At 35.4% G+C, this 16,078-nt stretch overlaps 2 protein-coding genes across 5 annotated transcripts; both read right to left on the reverse strand.

Annotated features, from left to right (window-relative positions):
• Nucleotides 1-2,116: 2,116 nt before the first annotated feature.
• Nucleotides 2,117-4,052, reverse strand: LOC127158908 (CMRF35-like molecule 8). Of its 2 annotated transcripts, XM_051101864.1 has the most exons (6): nucleotides 3,931-4,052; nucleotides 3,506-3,829; nucleotides 2,970-3,020; nucleotides 2,772-2,853; nucleotides 2,533-2,585; nucleotides 2,117-2,424 (listed from the first exon to the last, which is right to left on the reverse strand). In XM_051101864.1, the coding sequence occupies exons 1-5, from the start codon at nucleotides 3,968-3,970 to the stop codon at nucleotides 2,579-2,581; spliced, it is 504 nt and encodes a 167-aa protein (XP_050957821.1). In that variant the 5' UTR covers nucleotides 3,971-4,052; the 3' UTR covers nucleotides 2,117-2,424; nucleotides 2,533-2,578. The 2 variants fall into 2 exon arrangements, with proteins under 2 accessions (XP_050957821.1, XP_050957819.1); XM_051101862.1 differs by lacking the exon at nucleotides 2,533-2,585.
• Nucleotides 4,053-6,025: 1,973 nt separating this feature from the next.
• On the reverse strand, nucleotides 6,026-16,072 carry LOC127158907 (polymeric immunoglobulin receptor-like). Of its 3 annotated transcripts, none has more exons than XM_051101860.1 (7): nucleotides 15,907-16,072; nucleotides 8,318-8,656; nucleotides 7,122-7,451; nucleotides 6,775-6,882; nucleotides 6,611-6,697; nucleotides 6,450-6,502; nucleotides 6,026-6,369 (listed from the first exon to the last, which is right to left on the reverse strand). In XM_051101860.1, exons 1-7 carry the CDS (start codon nucleotides 15,944-15,946, stop codon nucleotides 6,214-6,216), a joined length of 1,113 nt encoding a protein of 370 aa, XP_050957817.1. In that variant the 5' UTR covers nucleotides 15,947-16,072; the 3' UTR covers nucleotides 6,026-6,213. The 3 variants fall into 3 exon arrangements, 2 of the variants coding, with proteins under 2 accessions (XP_050957817.1, XP_050957818.1); XM_051101861.1 differs by lacking the exon at nucleotides 15,907-16,072 and adding an exon at nucleotides 8,833-9,027; XR_007826308.1 differs by lacking the exons at nucleotides 6,026-6,369; nucleotides 6,450-6,502; nucleotides 6,611-6,697; ... (1 more) ...; nucleotides 7,122-7,451; nucleotides 8,318-8,656 and adding an exon at nucleotides 15,576-15,742 and having other exon boundaries at nucleotides 15,907-16,055.
• Between the last annotated feature and the right edge of the window lie 6 nt (nucleotides 16,073-16,078).

Here is a 16,078-nt window from a genome sequence, read left to right on the forward strand (position 1 = left end):
CTATGGTTTTACAGATATATTTCTTATGGTTCATATGTTTAATGTCATATTTGTAGTTTATAATGACATTTCTTCCTGAATATCCTGTTACACTATTGATCTTTTGACCTGTTAAACACAAACTCAGGTATCAGTGTGATATAAAGAAATTACACTTGAACATCATTCACAGACACACACACACACTGTCCATTGATCACTGGCTTCTAACAGTATTTTTCTCTTGTTTTGATCATTTGTCAGTTTGTTCTCACATACATATATCACATATCCCAGGAGGCACTGTACCTCAATATAACGTCAGGTTGATTTTGGACCATAATGCTGAACAGACTTTGCATTTTGGTTGAGAATGAAAATTGGGTTGACATCAGTATTTGATGTCAATTTGACATTGACGTAACGTTGGATTTTGGTTACACAATCTAAAAATAACAAAATATCAATATCAGCTGACATCTGTATTGGACATCAATTGAACATTGACATTAGATGTTACATTTACTTTGAAGTTTGGTCACCCGACATTGCAACCAAGTATTGTCTTATGACGCTGTGTGCCTGCTGGGATATCACTTTGCTGTTGGCACTATTTAAGATTATTTTCAAAGTGTTACAGCAGGAGATTAAAAGGTTATTGATGGCATCTTTAGTTAGATACACTTGTGATTACAGTAATTACAGTCAGTGTTGAGTGTGGTGATGTTGTGGAGATCATCATGGGTTTGAGGGTCTCAGTTACTCACCTGTTGAAACTTTCAGATTCACTTCAGTGTATAAATCATATCCAGTTCTTTCAGTTCCACAGTAGTAGATGTCAGAATCCTGTTCACTCAGATCTCTGATGATCACAGTGAAAACTGCTGCTCTTGTGTCGTCATACAGAGAGAATCTTCCAGAATGAACCCATTTATCTTTCTCTTCAGTCTTGATTTGGTCTGGACACACTGACCACTCTCCTCTACAAAAATACTTTATATATGCTGTATATCCTTCATCATATGCACATTTGATTCTGACTCCACCTCCTGAATATCCTGTCACACTGATGGAGCTCACAACACCTGCAACAAATGCACCATTAAAAACAGTTTCATGTGTTGATGAGCCTACACTGTCTACAATGTCTGAAAACTAAAGACTCTCTGAAGCTAAAGGCTTTCTTCATTAAATCTGTGCTGTTTTTTAGGGATTTACTCTGATCAATGTGATTGTTGGATCAGGATTTGATCAGATTCTTACCAGGAATCATCAGCAGAGTGAAAGTCCAGATGATCTTCATTCTTCTCTGATTCAATGATCTTCTCTGTTGTTAGTAGATTCAGTTTTTCTGAAGCTCTCGATGTGTGTTCAGATGAGCTCTGAGTGTTTCCTGGTCACGTCTTTAATATGAGCGGCAGAATGTGAGAGACGCCCACTTCCTCTGATAGAGAGATAGTCAATAAAGACTAAAGTGAAACTATTTTTTTTTATTGTGCAAATAAAATTTTTATATTATTATTATAAAGTATTATTTCAAAAGAGATTTCCACAAAATGATCATATTTCAAAGGCTGTTTTACATTTTTATCAGAGATGTAATGTTTAATGTCTATAAGAGTTTAATGAAATGTTTCTTCTGTGCATCAAATTCATTTCACAGATAGTGATAGTGAAAGCAGCAACAGCACTGGTTCCCATGGTAACTGTATAAGCACAGTGTGCATTTCTAAAATGAGGTCTCACTCACCTTTAGCTGTGTGCTGATCCTTTGATTATATATCACAATTATTATTGATTTTTTTTTCATAGTTTCCTCCATAAGAAACATCTGAAAACAGTGTTTTGCTCATGATGCTATTGTCACATAAAATACACATCACCTTTAATTTAGACAATGAACGTTTTTCCTCACATTGAATCTATATGCTCCAGTTTAAAAAGACAGAGATCAATAGAAGCAAGGCAGGAACTGTTAAAAGAACCAGGTCATTTTTATTTACGTATTATTGTCTTAAACTTTAAATAATCAAGTGACAAACTGTAGCAAATGTTTACGTATTGGATGCGGAAGAAATAGACAAACTTGTCTAGAGGAAACCATTTTCCTTTGATATTACACTCAATGTCTGTTTGCTAAATGTGATCTGTTTAAACAGTACAAGTGTCATTTGACGCCGGGGCCTTCAGTTTATGACACACATTCTCTGCTGTGGCTCGTCAGGCAGTGTGATGATTGACAGCAGCGTATTCAATATAATCCTGATTATTCCTCAAACTGACACTGTCAGGACAGTCTGCTTTCTTCTGGAAATTCACCACGGTGTAATTCAGATCATCAGCAGATGTGATCAAGATCTGAGAGTCACCAGTGTGTTCAGACGTGTCAAAGGGGTTTGTGGGTAATTGTTTGTCAGTGCCTTTCATCTCCCCAGTGTGAGAAGCCTGCAGACAGAAAACATTTATATTTATTAATATTACCAGCTCTAGAAATCTTTATCTTATATTGATCAAAACAAAAAATAATTTTCCAATCACAGTTATTGTACTAACAGCATTACTGTTTCTACTTGTCGCATGAGAACGTTTGGATGCAGAATCAGCGTCTGTCAAAGACAAACATCATATAAACCTCAGCCTCAAATGTCTCTGTTTTGCTCATTTATAATTGTATCAGCAGGAGTTTTTAATTAAGTCATTTTGAGGAAAAAAAAATATAATGTCAATGCACCAGTGTGACCAGTGTCTTTTAAAGAAATAAAAAGTAGTTTTACTGTGTGACTGACGCCTACCTCCAGAGAGTCACGATCACTAACAGAATCACAGTGATGATCAGAAGCAGAAGCACAGACACACTGATGATCAGAGAAGAGCCTGAAAACACCACAGATTCACTCAATCACTCTGAAGAGTCAAAAACGACTTACAAACAGAAATCAGTGAGTTTGTAACTGTTACAGGAGATGAAGATGTGATCAGTGGAGGTTCACCTGATGAGAAAGATGATGATGATGGTGATTGTGTTCCATGATTGTTTGTCTCTAAATCACAGAAATGACAGATTCACTAACAGGAAAATAAAATGTTTCTACTTCACTTTTCTCACAGATGCTGTAATTCATTCATTATTGACCAATTGATCAGGCATATGAACCACAAACACACAGTGAACCACAAACTGATGATTTATGCCTTTCAGCAACTGTAAACTCTCAAGAAGATTTTCAAATAAACGTAAGCAATGATTTTGGTGCGGATTAATCTATACCAGAATGAACAAAGCTGTCATTCATGCTTTGAATTGAATCTGAATAATGTTCTGGGCAAAATGTTAATTAAAAAGGTTAGTACAGTTATCTGTTAATTTCTTAATCCTGGTTAAATATTTTATATAGGCTGTTAGAGATTTCATAAGTAAAATAAAATAGCGCACAAGGATTACATTTATTTCATTGTTTATTTGAATGAATTATAGTGTGGTGATGTTGTGGAGATCATCATGAGTTTGAGAGTCTCAGTTACTCACCTGTTATAATGTTCAGATTCACTTCAGTGTAGGAATCTAGTTGTCCAGATTTATCAACTCCACACTGGTACGTCCCAGAATCCTGTTCACTCAGATCTCTGATGGTCACAGTGAAAACTGCTGCTCTTGTGTCGTCATACAGAGAGAATCTTCCAGAATGAGCTGCTTTATTTTTCTCTTCAGTCTTGATGAGGTCAGAGCAAATCGTACTCCACTGACCTTTACAAAAATACTTTTCATTTGCTGTATATTCTCTATCATATTTACATGTGATGATGATTTCTCTGCCTGAATATCCTGTCACACTTATGGAACTCACGACACCTACAACAAACCAGGATCTTAATACAACATGTATATATTGATAATGAAACTTAAACGTGACAAACATTGAAATGCTTTCAAAAGTTTTGTCAGATTCTTACCAGGAATCATCAGCAGAGTGAAAGTCCAGATGATCTTCATGTTTCTCTCATATTCAATGATCTTCTCTTGTGTTAGTAATTCAGTTCTTCAGGCATGTGATTGGCTAAGGACAAAAAAGCAGGAAAATATACTAAGACGGTCTGTGAATTCAATTCTCACAGAATCACAGTTGAATTCACGATTGAATTCATATCTTGCTACTCAGTCAGAATCTCATTAACCTGGAGTCCCAGTCTCTGTCACAATAATCATATAGGCTATGTGATGTTTTAGGCCTATTTTGCAGACATCCATTTAAAATGTAGGCAATGGCTTATAAAGAAACTTTTTTTCCATATCCACTTAGGTTTCTCAGCTTGCACTCTAGCATTTGTGTGGTCCAGGTAACGTTAGCTTTGCATAAAAAAAAAATGGTTATCATTCGCATGGCTACTTTTACTTAAGTAAAGAAGTTAAATCAGTACTTCTACTTTTACCAGAGTATTTTTTAACACAAGTATCTGTACTTCTACTTGAGAACGAGAAGTGAGACGGACTATTTTCTTTAGCGGAAGCAATATAAATCGTTTTTAAATCAATAAACTCCTTTTAAAATCAATATTTTGTGTCAAATTATTGATTTATTTTGTAGGTAGCCATGTAATAAGCGGGATAATGTAGAGTTTGTCTTACATGTGCTTCATGAGGCACACACGCGCGGTCTCTTGCTCTCTCTCGTCATGCACGCGCTACGCGGTTTGGAGCACAGTCTCTGTCTCGCGGGCGCACTCACTCCCTCGCTCTAGATTCCGGGAGAAACTATTTGCGGCCATCAGATTCAGTGAGCTATATATTTAATATAATAATTAAAATATAATTATTGATTTTTCATTAGACTATTTTTTGGTGCCCCCTCAGCACTCGGTACCCTACGCACAGTGCGTGATGCGCGTGGTGGGAGCGGCAGCGCTGAATGAACCTTATTGAAAAGTGTTAACTTACCATCTTATCAGTTAACGGTTAATAATCGGACAATGATTTGCGGTTGTCGGCTGGGAAAATTAACCGAAATGAGCAACTGAGGTAACTTACACTGCGCAGCAGGGAGCTTGATTGACAGGTGATCTGACCAATCATACTTCGCCATCCGCCATTTGCGAACGGTCGCAAATACGTCCATGTTGATACTTGGAAAGGAAGGAAAAATGCATCTCTTTGCCATCTGACGTGTCGCCCGGTGTGGCCCTATTGCTCGGGGACGGCGATTGTGGTTCCGTCCCGGGTTACCATGGTGACGGCTGTGAGATCGCCCCCCCCCTTCCTGGTCACGTCTTCAAAATAAACTGCTGAATGTCCACTTCCTCTGTTTTTGCCACAGATAGAGAGGGAGAGGGAATAAAGTGGGAAGTGAGAGAGGGAGAGAAAAAAATCTGTATCTGACGACACACAAACAAACAGCAGGACTTTCTATGGTAACTGTGCACGTATCTGAATGATTAATTATTATTGGTATATATTACACTGAGATAATTGCAATTCAAAATTACCCGTGTTTTTACACTCATTATTTAGGTTCCTATTTAAAACCAGCCATCAGTTGAATAAAACTCATCGTATCTTTGTTTGAATGACTCTTTTACTCTTTTAGCTCCTTCAGTGAATCTGGTCTCCACATGGGCATCAGCATACAAATATCAAACACATCACACTGAAACCAAAGCGAAACAATCAAAGGAAAAATGAAAGTGTTGAGAACTGAGAGTGAAGCCGCTCCCTCTGGTGTTCAGATGATGTTCAGCACCACGGACAGCAGCTTATTTCAACACAAACACAAACACAATCACAGTCTCAGTCAGTACAGCAGATGATATTACAGCTCATAAAGCATATTATAACGTAATTGAACTTCAACAGCATGTAACTGAAATTTAAATCAAACCATAATGCAGTTTATATGAACAGACATACTCTGCTGCTTCTGGGTTTGTAAGAAAACAACACACATTTGTTGCTAATGTGATTTCATGTTAAAATAATAACACTGTATATAAAGAACAATCATCTTTTATTTCATTCATACATATACAAAAATACACACCATTTAGGCATATTTAGAAAATGACAAAGGTGCACTGGTTTTGACTGGGGAAATAAACTGAAAGAGTCAATAACTACATGTGTTTACTGTAATCACTGACTCATAACTGCATGTAATGATAGACATTAATGACTGAGAGACGTGGACGTCTGTGATGTTAAAGCATAGTGTAAACTTGGTTAGAAGATTCAGAGGGGTTTATGGGTTATTCTGGAGTAGCATAGACTGAATTGGTAGAATCAGAGGGGTTTGTGGGTAATTGTGGAGTAGCATAGACTGTATTGGTAGAATCAGAGGGGTTTGTGGGTAATTGTCTGTGATAAACTTCAATCTCCTCATACTCACAATGATAATCAGAAACCTGAGGATGAAGGTACTGTAATTGGTTCTTACGTTTGATCAGAACAAAAATCTTTTTTGAGTCACAGTAATTCTACTAACCGCGTCACTGATTGCTGGTGTCGTGTGAGATGTTTTGGATGAGGAACCAGCAACTGTCAAAAAAAAACAGGTTAACAAAATCTTCCAGTTTGAGTAATGTGGAAAAACTGACAATTTTAAAGAATATTTAAGAGTGTAAATGAAACAGGAGTTTTACTGACGCCTCCTCCACAGAGTCACGATCACTAACAGAATCACAGTGATGATCAGAAGCAGAAGCACAGACACACTGATGATCAGAGAAGAGCCTGAAAACACCACAGACTCACTCAATCACTCTGAAGAGTCAAAACTGACCGACTGACAGAAATCAGTGAGTTTGTACCTGTTACAGGAGATGAAGATGTGATCAGTGGAGATTCAGCTGATGAGGAAAACGATGATGATGATGGTAATGATGATGTTGATATAGATATTCTGTGACTGTTTGCCTCTAAAACATAGTAAAGCCAGTGGTAGTAAGATGGAGTGGTACATGTGGTTATTTCTCACTCACAGATGATTCACTTCCTTTCAAGATGCTGATGTTTTTAACACATTACTGACCCATTAGACATGTTTGCTGACACACAAATCCACAAACTGCCAACTTGTTCATTTGAGCATCTTAAAACTGTTTAGAGCTAGAATAAAATAATAACAGATGCTGGTTTGTTTTTCATCAGTACTGACCAGTAAAGTTGATGAGGACTCGTGTGATGAAGCTCTTGTGTCCTTGATCAGACTGAACTCCACACCAGTATTCAGCTGAATGTTGTTGAGTCACATGACTGATGGTTCCCGTCAGGAGCTGCTGCTCTCTGTCATCATACAGCTGGATCTGTCCCTCAGCGCTCCATCTTCTGTTCTCCTTCACAGACGTCTCTTCAGCACAGAGATCAGATCCAGATCTCCTGCAGACAAACTTGACATCAGCGCTGCGGGATTGTGGGTATTTGCAGCTGATGTTCACAGATCCTCCTGCAGCAGCTGATAGACTGATGCTCTTCTCACAACAATCAGCTGTTGGAGAAACAAATCAAGTGCAGCAATGTTAGAATTAAACAACAGATTCATGAATTATGTCAAATAATGCATAAATGAATAAAAGCAGCTCACCATCCTCAATATTTAAGTTCAGTTTAGAGAAAAATCTGTGGTCTTCAGAAACTTTAACCATAATTTTATATTCTCCAGAATCATTCACATTCAGCTCTTTAATGAACAAATGCAAAAAATCTGCAGAACTGCCATTATGAATGGTGAATTGTCCATCAAGTTTGATGTTCTTCATCATTCTTGTAAAGAACGGTACTTCATCATCTTTCACTGACACAGTGAAAGACACACACGTCTGGTTTGCCATCCTTGTGGGGACTCTCCATAGACATAATAGTTTTTATACTGTACAAACTGTATATTCTATCTATCTAAACCAGTGGTTTTCAAACCTGTCCTGGAGCCCCCAGCACTGCATGTTTTGTATGTCGCCCTTATGAGACACACCAGGGTTGGGGGGCCTCCGAGTAATGTTTAAAAAAACCCTAAACCTAAACCTGCTTCTCACAGAAAACTTTCTGCATTTTTACATTCTAAAAAACAAAAACAAAAAAACAAAAAAAAAACACAACACACACACACACACACAAAATACACACTCTCTGCCTCTTCAGTATAGATAATTTGTCTTTTTGCACTTAATTATGACATTTGTTATGTTGAGTGTAGATCTGATATTGCAAGATAAAAATACATTATATTTGCCATGGTTATTTGATGTTCTGGTGTTTTTTTTTTTTTATTACATGAGTAAATCATAGTAATTACAGTCAGTGTTGAGTGTGGTGATGTTGTGGATCATCATGGGTTTGAGGCTTTCAGTTACTCACCTGTTAAAACATTCAACTTCACTTCAGTGTAGGAATCTCCAATCCAAGAGATATCAGATGCACACTGGTACGTCCCAGAATCCTGTTCACTCAGATCTCTGATGGTCACAGTGAAAACTGCTGCACTTGTGTCGTCATACAGAGAGAATCTTTTATCATAAACCCATTTCTCTTTCTCTTCAGTCCTGATGAGGTCAGAGCACCATTTAGTCTGTGGTATTTTTGGCTTCTGTCCTTTACAAAAATACTTTGCATTTGCTGTATATTTTCTATCATATCTCCATGTGATGATGACGACTCCTCCTGAATATCCTGTCACACTGATGGAGCTCACAACACCTACAACAAAACAGGATCTTAATACAACACTAATATATTCATGGGACTGAATAGAGATAAACTTTACATTTCGTAGACAACATGAACCTAAGTTAAAGACATGTTGCAAATCCGGGATGTTTTCGGTGCTGTTCACTGACTAATGTGATTGTGATAGTAGATTGTTGGATTCTTACCAGGAATCATCAGCAGAGTGAAAGTCCAGATGATCTTCATTCTTCTCTTATTCAATGATCTTCTCTGTTGTCAGTAGATTCAGTTCTTCTGAAGCTCTCGATGTGTGTTCAGATGAGCTCTGAGTGTTTTTTTCCTGGTTACATGTTTAACATGAACTGATGAATGTGACAGAGACGCCCACTTCCTCTGAGAGAGAGAGAGAGAGAGAGAGAGAGAGAGAGAGAGAGAGAGAGAGAGAGAGAGAGAGAGAGAGAGAGAGAGAGAGAGAGAGAGAGAGAGGGTTAATAAAGAGGGAAGTGAAACTAATATTTCACACATGCTTCAAATGAACATGCAGAACTCACAGACAGAACAGACACATGCAAACAAAAACTCATCACAGAAAACATTATTTGACTGATTTTTGCTATCATTCAAAAGGTTTATTCCAGAATCATAATATTTAATGTTTTTAACTGTTTAAGAGTTTAATAAAGTGTTTCTTAAGTGCATCACATTTTTTTAGAGACAGTGACATCTGGTGGACAGACATGCAGACAGCAGTGGTTCTTATTAAACTGAGGCGTCATTCATGTTTAGCTGTGTGCTGATTACATATTATAATTTATAATTATTTTTTATTTCAGAGATTAATGTCATTACTAATAGCTTTCCCCAGGTAGGGTACGATGGGGTTAAAGGTGCCTTTTATTTTATTTTTCTCTAAACCACTAGATGGCACAAAAACTTGGCATAGCACTTTCCAAAATATGGTGTTTTCAAGACACATATGCAAATTTGGCTAATCATTGACATGATCACAGGCAGCAGCACAAGTTGATTCTGTGCTTACTTGATCTAATATCTTCTGTTTCCTAAAACATTGTAGATTTAAGTAGCAAATGAGAACAGCTAAAATCATATATTTTGAGACAAATGTCTGAACGATTTTCAGTTTTGTTTAAGACAATTAAAACAACAGTTTTTCAACAGAGGGGTTGTGGCCATTTTATGTGGTAGCAATGATTTCAACAAAGGGCAACAATGTTTGGCTCTGCTAGCCATTTAGCAAAATGCTAAGTCAAACTTATCTGTCAAATACCTACAAACTACTACAAAACTCTTTTTAATCCCACCAGCAAACTTTGAATGTTGGTGTTTGTTGGTGTTTATGTGATCAGTGTCAGCTATTTTCTGATTATAGCTGTTATGCTTGTTTAGCTACAGACATGCTAAATATGGTGTGTTTGATTTGGTCACTGTAGTAAAGCCATGGTTAGTCTTTGTAATAGGCTTGTAGTTCTGGTGACAGATATTTGGCTACACTTGTTCTACAAAGACAAAACTAACCGTACTATACAGTCAGTAGCGATCACTGTATGGTAGAGATGTGAGGTTTCTAGACAACATGCCCTAAACAGTTAGCAAATCACAACACACTGAGCCAGCTAACCAATCTGAGCCCACTGCAAATTTCTGAAGGAGGAACCAGGAAGTTAACAGACTGTTTTTAGGAGAAAAGAAAAGTGGTGTAGAATCAAGGTAACATATGAGAAAAATAATGCCATTACCAAAAACGAAGCATGAACACGTGTTAGAGTGCACACCATAAGCCAGTAAACCACCCCTTTAAGTTTGGTGTCCACCTTCGAGATCATCACCATGTTTATAATGAAGCTATCATAAATATGATATTAATCACATTATATAATAATAATAAAAAATCATTACAGGATCTCCTTCAATGCTTACAGAATCTTTACTTTTTAAATTATTTTTATTTTATATTTTAAAATATATTTTTATATTAATATATTTTAATTACAGTATATTTATTGAACAAAAATGAATTATTTTATTTATCAAAATAGGTGAAAAATAGTACAGACATTGTTAAACTGGTTGTTTTAAACAAGTATTGTCATTAAAAAAAACAAAACAAAAAAAAAACAAACAAAAAACATTAAAAAATAACAACAACATTTTAGCTGAAGTATTTAAGTATTTGAATCAATACTATGTTCCTTTGCCCCAGGCTGGTGCGTGTGTAGTGTAAAAGCCCCCCTTGCCACCATATACAATTATAAGACTTTTAAACAAAATAAACCTATTTTTAAAACCTATTTTTATTTATTCATTTAGAAATTTGCAATGCTGACAGAGAAAATGCAAGCTGGAAAATGAGTGTGAAATGAAACAACTATACAGCATATAACAATATTCAGTGGTCATTTAAAGAATTAAATGAAGAATAAAACACACAAACACTGTCCTCTACACTACCCATATAGAAATGTGATATATGGCCATATATGAACATATATATAAAACGATAGTCAATATATGTGAACATATATGTACATATTTGTCATAATACTGTTTGAATGAGCCATATATGATAAAGAACATGTACAAACATGTGGATGACCTTTTTTTTTTTTTTTTTTAATTTTATTTGTATGAGTTATGAAACAATTTGATCATATAGATAGCCATGAAAGCAGCTAAGAAAAAAGCCTCAATTTTTAATGTCATACAATACACAGCTTATTGTTTTTTTTTTGTTTTTTTTTTTAATTCTTCTTGAAGTAACACTGACCATGTCTTGAATAACAAAAAAAAGTCGCTGCTTGGATTTTAATGGGCAGATACTTGTCTATGAATGTTTGAATATGAGGATGGGAAACAACTAAATAAAGTGTTTAATCTTACGCACAAAATGTGTTTTGTAATATCATATCGTTGTATAATGATATTAATGTGCTGTATGCCGCTCAACTTTTCTCAAAGACATTTTTTTCCACTCGCGATGCGGAACAGACGAGAGCTGTGTACTCCTAAACTAATTCTCAGAGAGATAACGTTAACGTTATTTCCTTTCACTCGCGATGCGGAGCAGACAGGGTATTTATCAAGGAAACACCGAAAGTAACTGTTTTACCTCAATTGCGATGTGTTTTATAAGATAATATTACTTTATAAGGATATGAACACTACGCAGTGCGTGCCTAAACAAGCCTAAACGTTTCTCACATATTTGAATTGTTGTGCAGTGTTGACGTGGAGGTCGCTTTTAACAGGGAAACATAAGTAGTAAGTGTTTTGCCTCATTTAAAATATGTATTTTATAGCTGTATGCTTCTAAACCAACATAAACGTTTCTCACAGCTCTCAATTGCTACGCAGTGCTGACGTAGAGGTCATTTTTAACAGGGAAAGTAAGTGTTTTATCTCATTTAAAATATGTATTTTATAAGGTCATATTTATTTATAGCGAAATTTATGTGAATTTATGTGTTCAAACTGTTTCTCAGAGCAATATTTTCTTTCACTCACGATGCGGAGCAGACAGGGAAGTTAGTTTTATCAAGGAAAACACAGAAAGTAAGTGTTTTACCTCATTTACATTATATATATATATATATATATATATATATATATATATATATATATATATATATATATATATATATATGACCACATTAATATGTTGTGTACACTTAAACGTTTCTCACAGGTCTCAATTGCTATGCAGTGCTGATGTAGAGATCATTTTAACAGGGAAAGTAAGTGTTTTATATCATTTATTAAATTTGTATTTTATAACGTCATATTGATTTATAGTGATATTTATGTGCTGTGCTCTCCTGAACTTTTACTCAGAGAGATATTTTCTTTCAATCACGATGCGGAGCAGACGGGAAAGTTGGTTTTATCAAGGAAAATGCCCAAAGTAAGTGTTTACATTATATGTAATATTACTTTTTGATGATATTAATATGCTGTGTGCACCTAAACATTTCTCAGAGATCTGAATTGCTATGCAGTGCTGACGTAGAGGTCGCTTTCAACAGGTAAAAACACAAGAAGTAGATGTTTTATCTTATTTAAAATATGTATTTCATAACGTCATATTGATTTATAGTGATATTTATGTGCCGTTCTCTCCTAAACTTTTTCTCAGAGAGATATTTTCTTTCAATCACAACGTGGAGCAGACGGGAAGGTTGGTTTTATCAAGGAAAATGCCAAAAGTAAGTGTTTATATTATATGTAATATTACTTTTTGATGATATTAATATGCTGTGTGCACCTAAACATTTCTCAGAGATCTGAATTGCTGTGCAGTGCTGAGGTGGAGGTCGCTTTTAACAGGGAAACACTAGAAGTAAGTGTTTTATCTCATTTAAAATTTGTATTTTATAACATCATATGGATTTATAGTGATATTTATGTGCTGTGCTCTCCTGAACTTTTTCTCAGAGAGATATTTTCCTTTCAATCACAACGTGGAGCAGACGGGAAAGTTGGTTTTATCAAGGTAAATGACAAAAGTAAGTGTTTTACTTTGTTTACATTATGTGTAATATTACTTCATGATGACATTAATATGCTGTGTGCACCTAAACATTTCTCATAGATCTAAATTGCTATGCAGTGCTGAGGTGGAGGTCGCTTTCAACAGGGAAACACTAGAAGTAAGTATCTAATTTAAAATCTGTATTTAAGTAAGTGTTTTACTTCATTTACATGATGTATTTTATAAGATAGTATTACTTTATGATGACATTTATATGATGTGCGCCCTAAAGAATCCTAAATGTTTCTCACAAATAGTAATTTCTATGCAGTGCTGACGTGAAGGTTGCTTTTAATAAAAAAAAAAAAAAAAAAAGTCATGAAATTGTATTATTTGTGTCCTAAGAGGATGGAAAATAGCAATGAATTCATTTTCTGATTTCTCTTCACTGTCTTGCCCTTTTTAGGATTAATGTGCTTCTAACTTAATTGTCTGCATTTTTTTTTAAGATGCTGTGATGATGATCCACTTCTGGCCAAATTGGTACAGCCTTGAACTGCAAAATGGCAGAGCTCCGAACTGCATCAGCAAAAAATTTTAAAAAGTTCAGAATTAAAGTAGTTGTCACTATATTGCCACTTGATTGTTTTCTGTTACTTCAGCCAAAAATAAAAATGTTGTATTATTTAATTGCCATCAAGTTGATCCAAACCTGAATGAGCTCCTTTATTCTGCTGAACACAAAAAGGTATTGTGAAGAATGTTTGTAAACAATTGCTGTCCACTTCCATGGTAGGAAAATATTAAGGAAGTAAGTAGAGCCCCAAAACTGTTTGGTTACAAACATTCTTCAGAATATCATCCTTTGTCAGCAGAAGAAAGAAGCTCATACAGGTTTGGACCAACATGATGGTAAGTAAATAATTACATAATTTTCATTTTTGGGGAACTATCCCTTTAAAAAACATTTTAAATAACTTTAAAAAAAAAAGTGTTAATATTATTGTGTTTTGTAGCTGCAATGATCAGTTAATTAAAAGTTGTTAAAACATTACCCTTATTGTGTTTTTGCCATTTATATTTTGCCATTAAATTTTTAGTTCAAATATATGTAACTTATATTTAACATATCTTTAATTTACATATACATTGTTGCCCATATATGAACATGTATTATATAGACATATATGTTCCATATATGTGTGTATTTGGGAAAATATATGTGACATATTTGAAAGAGGACATTTTTGTAATATTTTGAATTATATGTTGCATATATGTACAAGTATCTGACATATATTTTGTATATCTGTGTAATCCATACATGGACATATATATGTGTTTTACATATATTGCCATATATCAGATTTTCATATGGGTATTGAACACAAAATTGCACTTTTACCTACACAGACTGCAGTCATAAACTGCAGCTTATTTTATTAAGGACACTTCCTCCTTTTAACCGCGGTTTGTGGTTTTGCTTTGTTAAACAGACAGAACATATAAAATGAACCTGTTGGTAAACCTGAATGAAAAGAATCAGATCTCTTACAAATGTCACTGATCACTTTCTTTGCAAGTCAAGTCAAGTCACCTTTATTTATTTAATTTATTTGCACAGTCAAGCAACATGATACAAGACACACTGAGATCTGCTGAAGCTAGCTGTGACTTAATTACATCATGATTAAAATCAATGGAAAAAAATATATACATATATATGAAAAACAAACAAACAAAAAAAACACCCATACCAGTAACGCTGATGATGACTCGTGTGATGAAGCTCTTGTGTCCTTGATCAGACTGAACTCCACACCAGTATTCAGCTGAATGTTGTTGAGTCACATGACTGATGGTTCCCGTCAGGAGCTGCTGCTCTCTGTCATCATACAGCTGGATCTGTCCCTCAGCGCTCCATCTTCTGTTCTCCTTCACAGACGTCTCTTCAGCACAGAGATCAGATCCAGATCTCCTGCAGACAAACTTGACATCAGCACTGTGGGATTGTGGGTATTTGCAGCTGATGTTCACAGATCCTCCTGCAGCAGCTGATAGACTGATGCTCTTCTCACAACAATCAGCTGTTGCAATGTTGTACTCAATGAACACATATCTGATTACTTAAATGTTCAACTTATCTGTTGCAGCATTAATGAATGCAAGTCAAGATCACTTATGAGTATAAATAAAAATGATGTTACTTCATTATTTAGAAGTTAATTATATGTCAGGGGTTACATGTGTGAACTTGTAATTAAAGTCAATGTTGAGTGATGTTGTCGAGATCATCATGAGTTACTCACCTGTTATAATGTTCAGATTCACTTCAGTGTAAGAATCCATTTTTGCATAAATATCAGTTCCACAGTAGTAGATGTCAGAATCCTGTTCACTCAGGTCTCTGATGGTCACAGTGAAAACTGCTGCTCTTGTGTCATCATACAGAAGAATCTTCCAGAATGAACCCATTTGTTTTTTATTATAAGTTTTGATTTGGTCTGTGCTCTTTGACCACTGTCCTTTACAAAAATACTTTGCATTTGCTGTATATTTTCTATCATATCTGCATGTGATGATGACTCCTCCTCCTGAATATCCTGTCACACTGATGGAGCTCACAACACCTACAACAAACCAACATCTTAATACAACGCTGATATATTCATGAGACTAACCAGAGATTAACTTTTAAATTGCATTTAAGGTTTTTCAGTCAGTTCAACAACACAAAATGAAGTTAAACTCTCTGTGCTGTTTTTAGTGATTTAGTGTGAGTTCAGATTCTTACCAGGAATCATCAGCAGAGTGAAAGTCCAGATGATCTTCATTCTTCTCTTATTCAATGATCTTCTCTGTTGTTAGTAGATTCAGTTCTTCTGAAGCTCTCGATGTGTGTTCAGATGAGCTCTGAGTGTTTCTTTCCTGGTTACATGTTTAACATGAACTGATGAATGTGACAG

This window comes from Labeo rohita, unplaced genomic scaffold (assembly GCF_022985175.1).
Source record: "Labeo rohita strain BAU-BD-2019 unplaced genomic scaffold, IGBB_LRoh.1.0 scaffold_178, whole genome shotgun sequence".
Taxonomy (NCBI): Eukaryota; Metazoa; Chordata; class Actinopteri; order Cypriniformes; family Cyprinidae; genus Labeo; species Labeo rohita.

Coding starts and splice junctions, on each gene's coding strand:
- LOC127158908 (XM_051101862.1), bottom strand. CDS start 3,970: ATGAAGATCATCTGGACTTTCACTCTGCTGATGATTCCTG. Junction 3,021..3,505: donor GAATCTGAACATTATAACAG/GTGAGTAACTGA, acceptor TCTGTGATTTAG/AGACAAACAATCATGGAACA. Junction 2,425..2,771: donor GTGATCGTGACTCTCTGGAG/GTAGGCGTCAGT, acceptor TTCTGTCTGCAG/GCTTCTCACACTGGGGAGAT.
- LOC127158907 (XM_051101860.1), bottom strand. CDS start 15,946: ATGAAGATCATCTGGACTTTCACTCTGCTGATGATTCCTG. Junction 6,883..7,121: donor AGTCCTCATCAACTTTACTG/GTCAGTACTGAT, acceptor ACTATGTTTTAG/AGGCAAACAGTCACAGAATA. Junction 6,698..6,774: donor ATCTTCATCTCCTGTAACAG/GTACAAACTCAC, acceptor TGGTGTTTTCAG/GCTCTTCTCTGATCATCAGT.